The sequence below is a fragment of the Homalodisca vitripennis genome, unplaced genomic scaffold (assembly GCF_021130785.1).
Source record: "Homalodisca vitripennis isolate AUS2020 unplaced genomic scaffold, UT_GWSS_2.1 ScUCBcl_2224;HRSCAF=6758, whole genome shotgun sequence".
In the NCBI taxonomy this organism is placed as follows: Eukaryota; Metazoa; Arthropoda; class Insecta; order Hemiptera; family Cicadellidae; genus Homalodisca; species Homalodisca vitripennis.
The window spans coordinates 45,751-51,750 of NW_025778339.1; the positions used below are offsets into that span (position 1 = coordinate 45,751).

Sequence of the window (6,000 nt, forward strand, 5' to 3'; positions counted from 1 at the left end):
TACATCTACAAAATTATTATAAAAATAGCTTTCCAAGTCTCCTTCAGTGAATTTTTCTTTTTCAAATTTAAAATATTTACCAATAAAAGTGAAGATAAAATATGCATATGCTAATTTGATATATATGGTAGTAATGGAAAATTAAATGAAATATCAGTACCATACTAACAAACTTAAAAATAAATAGTGAAATAATATTATAGTGATAATTTTTTGTCTTTACATGATGTATTTATATGGGTAGTAAATTACAAAAGAAGTTATATTATATATTACATTTTTTTATGAAATTCAGAACGAATTAAAAGCAATCAATCCATATTAAAAATTATCTAAATATTAGTGGTCGCTATTTTCATGAAATACTCAAAATACAACAAATTTGTTATTGTTATTATTCAAATGAACTAAAGTATATAAAGATTGTTAAAGTGTACATAATATTAGTATATTGTAATTATTTGCAGTAATGAAAATAGTAAAATAGTGAGGGTCAACGCTTTATAGTGTGGGTGATTTATGTATTTTCTTTCCACTCTTCTTCCTGCTCTGACCTGGTTTCGTCACTCATCTCTGCACAGTCTTTTTCTTTTTTTGGTCTAAGGTTTTAAACTTATACCCAAATCTACAATATTTGAGATTCTTTATCTTTACCCAGATGGATCAATAAGTGTAACCGGTTTTTAAATTGATATTAACCAACAAATTTGCTTAATTACAACTATCAATATAATCAACAGATATTGATTCATTAATTTAAATAATTAACTAATTGAAATCTTCTATAAACACACTTTCAGATTAGTTTTCAGCTCGAATTAGGTCTATAGTAAAGATTTGGCATTTATTGTGGGATTTTAAAATTATGTTGTTCCACTTATTCTTAATTTGGACTAGTTTAACATTTGGATTGTTTTTAAGTAATAGCTTCAAATTGATTGTTTTGGGTTTCCAAATCGACAAACGATTTTTGTTAACTTATGAGCATTATTAAATCATTTTAGAAGGAGGCAAACCTCTATTAGTCAGAATTCCAGAGTTTATTTTGCCTGTGCATCTTTTATCCAATTGAATCCAAAGGTTTTCTGTACTTTTATAGTCTATTAATTTAGGAAATTTGAACTGCTCGGTACATTGAGCTATTTTTGTTTCCAAGTTAATATTGATTGCCTTAATTTTTGCATTATTTTGCATTAGTTAATTTCATTTTCATTAATTTTTTACTGACCCGGGAATTAGAGGAATCAATTTTAGTATTATTAGCATCAAAACCATTTATCAGAAAATGGATCCAGTCAGGCCGAGAAGTTGTTTGATTTTTCAAAAATGTGTTATGTTGTAAATTAAAATAAAGAGCGTTTAATTAAAACTGAGTAAAATGACACCACTCCCATCTCTCATGCTTGATTAGGAGAAAAACTATGGTGATTACAATATATGTTTGTTCCGGTTTTTTGGTAGATTTAGAGAAACTTTACATAGCCATAACTTTGAACCCGTTTGAAATATTTGGGAGGAAATCTGTAATTTTTCTAATCTATATGAGGACTACCACTTTACCAAATTTTATCAAATTCTGAGGTGGTAAAGAATTTTTGTTTATTTGAGTGTGTTTATTTCATACAAAATAACCCATACAAATTATAGCAGAGAGACTAATATTATACGTGGACTGGTAATTTTAATTTGAGGCTGGTGAAAACAGTACGACTGTAATGCTGTAGATGGAGCTTATATTGGTCACTTTTAACTTAGATGAAAAACATAAAACCAATATTTAAGACTTTTTTATTGATTTGTGAGGCCTTTCAACAGCGAGGCTGTCTTCTTCAGACACATCACAAAAGTAAATACAAAAAGTAAATTTGATTATTAATAATAGTTAACATATGTGATTTAATATTAATTTGTCCTGTGTGGCGTAGTTTGTAAATACAATTAAATTATTACTGGTATTATACTATATCAATTTTGAATGTTATTTTTGTAATCTTCGTTTAAGTAATATTGAATTTTGTATTGGTCCATCTTCTTGATTTAATAGATCTTCTGTATTTGTTTGATTAATGTAATATGACTCCCATGCATTTAAATATCTTGGAGTGTTAACATGTTTTAATAATTTTAGGTTTTTCTGTGATATAGTGTGTCCAGTATTGATACAGTGATGTGCGACGGCTGATTTTTCTTCTCTGTTGAATTTAATGTGGGAGCAATGTTCTTTATATCGTGTATGAATTTTTCTTCTTGTTTGTCCAATGTATTTTTTGTTGCAGTCATCACATTTAATTTGGTATATACCTGATTTATTAATATTTTCTTCTTTATCTTTTGGATTTTTCAATTTATTCTTCAATTTGCTTGTTGTTTTATATGTGACGTCTTTATTTGTATGTTTTTTGAATGATTTTTGTACATCTTTAGATATATTTGTCCATGTAGTGCTTATCCAATTTGTGTTTGTGTCTTTAATAGGTAAAAGTGTTGTTTTTGACTTTTTGTCATGTTTCTTTTTTGCTTTTTTAAATATATGTTCGACTAAATCTGTTTTATATCCATTAAAAACGGCAACATCTTTTATGTACTTAGTTAGTACGACTGTAGTTTACTCTAGCACATCTGTAAAGAAGCTGTAATTCAGTCCACAAGGTAGGGTCTAGGGTGAGCTGTCAACATTACAACTTGGCTGACGAGTTGGCACACTTCTCCCGAATGAATCAGCAGTCTATTTCTATTAATGGTCTTTGATTAAAGTCAATTGGATATTACAAATTATAGGTTGTAAGTGCAAACTTACATTTAATTTTCTAACTTGCATCTTAATCTGGGCTACTGTCTAGACTAGGCCATTATGAGTGGTTTTTTAAAACAATTTTCAGATATTTAATCCACTAATGAAAATTGCCTTTCGCACCACATTGGGTGCCATTATAAAATGTATATATAGCCTATTTATATATAAACACACACACATCAAAGATGCACTCATGTAACTTTGGACTTTAGTAATATATAAATACAAGAATAACAACAACTAAATAAAATAACAAAAAAATTTATTTCTTTTTTTAACAATTGACAAGAATGTATTAATGCTTTACAACAGTTTATATAGGGGAAAAAGAAAAACTTTTTAGTACAACTGTGGCTCACATTAGGCTAATTTAAGGACTAAAAACCATAATTGTGCTAAAAATCATGTGTGACTAACGGAGATCTACATGACATTAACCCTTTTACTGCCGGCCATTTTTTTATTGTACCAGTCAAAATTGCCAAGGAGGAAAATCACTGTTGTGCATTCATTTAAAAAAAATGCTGTATCTTTTTTATTTTTCATTAGATTTGCATGAATTTTTATTTTATTTACTCGTATTTAAATGCTGTTTTTTAAATAATAAAAAGACATTTTAATTTGAAACAAACACATTATTTATTTTTTTAAATGGTATAAATAAAAAATAAATAAAAAAATAAAAATTGTGTTTGGCATCTGATAATTTATTTTTAAAATTATACTAAAATTATGAGCATGATATCATTATAAACTAGAGCAATTGCTTAGAACATATACCAAATTTGAAGGTGCTACCTTGAAACATAACTGCACTATGAGGATTTTCCCAAAACTGGTAGGCCTCCTCTAGGCCTACCAGTGGAATTTGAAGGTAAACTTATCTGTGCCACATCCCCCTCACTATCTAATAACTCCTCATTATCTGATGGTAAGATACAGTCAGGATCGTCATCAGTGTCATCCACATCACTTTGATTGTCATCAATAGCCCTAACAATAATATCAGATTCGTTCTCAGCATCTGAATCTGACAAATTCTGAAGGAAATCGTCACTTAGTTCGTCTTGCACTTACTTATTGTTCCCTCACTCACAGGAGAGTTAGATGTAACTCTTTTACTCATTTTATCCTTGATCAACAAAAGTAACACTTCAAAAAACTTTCGATAACATTGTAAACAACAACAATGAACGAAGATTTCAGTAACATAATCTGATCATCTGGTTTTGACAGCTGTCTAGGTAGTTCGTCAATTCTAGTCAAAGACGACAAAAATAGAAATCCAAAGTTCTTCAAATGGCTTCTTTCATTATCCTTTGCTCCTAAACAACCAAAATACCGAATATTTTGGCATTTGAACATAACAGTAGCCAGTAACGATAAAAAAAACAGACGTCCGACATATCGGACGTTGGTGTTTTCGGCAAAAATGCCGACGTCCGATATGTCGGACGTCGGCAGTAAAAGGGTTAACAATTATATTAATAATATAATAGATACCTACCAAATCATCTAATGTGATCTGAGTATCGATCGTAAATGTTAGTCTTAAGTTTTTCTTTCATTAAAAAAAATATAAAAAAAAGGTATCAGTTTACATTAACGTGACCATGGAAAGGTATGTTCATTTTTTTTCCTGATAACTACAATTTTTCCTGAAAACAATATTGAAGAAAAAACTCGTCGATAACGAAAATCAAAGGAGCTACGATTTTTTTAAATCCTCTGAAAACTCTGATTTTGACAGTTTCCTATAACTCAGCGTCTGCTCAAACTCAGTATAGCCAGATTTTAAAAACCGATTATCATACCAACAATGAGAAATTATCGTACTTTTATATAAAATAATCGTACCAAACACATTCAATCAATGAAAAAGTATTTTATGTTTGTATAATAAATTATGTTATAATTAACTTTTGGTTTGTTACTTGTATAAATTTGTCAAAAATCTTTCATGGTACGATAATAACTACCCATCGTGTATCTTACCGGTGCATAAAATCAATAAAATTATCGTACCTTTACGATAATTATCGTACCTCTGGCAACACTATCCATTAAGGTAAGTGATAAGTTACTGAAATACGTTAATCCTGTCAACGATGCCTGCCCGCTTCGCAGTGCTGCGCACTGCTTGCTCTATTAGAAAAAAAATTAACTCAAGCTTGCAAAAGTCGAATACCAGATCACGTGATGCCCCTGCTCCTTAACGCAATAATGTCCGAAAGGCATCAATATAATACAATAGTATACTTTCCCCCCAGTTCATATGCACCTGTGATAATAATACTTGGCTATAAATGCCCAACCCATGAAAAAAAGTCCATTTTCCATGGTCACGCTAATATAAATAAATACAAAAAAAACACAAGTAATGTGAAGCTGGCTAAAGTAGCCTAAATATTTACTGAAATATAGGCTAATAATGACTGTCTTGTTACTTACCTCTTGTTACCATACATTATGATGAGGGCATTCACTAATACAGTGAGTAAAGGGTGTAGGATGTGTCTTCCTGAAGCTATTAGAACTATTATAAATCCAAAGATTGTGGCAACCCATTTTCTCGATTCTTTATTTTTAATTTGTCTCAGAAAATGGCCAAAACCTATACATGAAAATAATAACGATAAGTAAATAATATCATCCCATTCCATTGCCTTCTAGGTTATATGTGGAAAAACCACAAACAGCAAAATGTTTGAGTGATTACAAAATAACACAACTCACGGTGACAATTAGTCCATACAAACAAATTACCAGTCCAATATTTAAATGCTTCTCATTGTGGAGCCTAATTTATTTTAATTCAACCACTTACTAAAACTCTGCACTCATCTTCAATGATTATTAATTACCAGTCAACTAGTTGCAAAGCACTGGTTGGCTTTGTTGGTACTAAACAAACTTGATAAGAACAAAACAGAAGTTTTTTTTTTTTCTCTTCGTTTAATTAAACAGGCTCGGATGAATTCCCATGACGCCTCGTGGTTCTCTGGGGGTTAAACTTCTGCCATACATATGTTATTTTGTGTTACTATGGATTTTCATTGAATATTTATTTTTCCAGGGAGACATATATCCAGGAAGACATATATGTTGGTGTACTGTCTTTGAAGCTATATGTGTTTTTTTATTTGTTTTAAGAATTGGTTGAGTTCCTTGTATATTTCTATGTTATGAAGTTTTAATATATCAAT

The 6,000-nt window shown here is 29.9% G+C and overlaps 1 protein-coding gene across 2 annotated transcripts in view; it reads right to left on the minus strand.

Moving 5' to 3' along the window:
• LOC124371898 (lysophospholipid acyltransferase 7-like) overlaps window positions 1-5,708 on the minus strand; it is a 46,840-nt gene extending 41,132 nt beyond the window's left edge. Inside the window, exons 1-2 of one of the 2 annotated variants that reach the window (XM_046830266.1) lie at window positions 5,531-5,706; window positions 5,246-5,408 (exon numbers count right to left, since the gene is read on the minus strand). In XM_046830266.1, coding sequence (XP_046686222.1) covers window positions 5,246-5,262 — 17 coding nt within the window. In that variant the 5' untranslated portion in view covers window positions 5,263-5,408; window positions 5,531-5,706. Of the gene's footprint in view, window positions 1-5,245 lie in introns of both variants that reach the window. The other variant, XM_046830265.1, reaches the window with a different exon arrangement.
• Window positions 5,709-6,000: the final 292 nt, after the last annotated feature.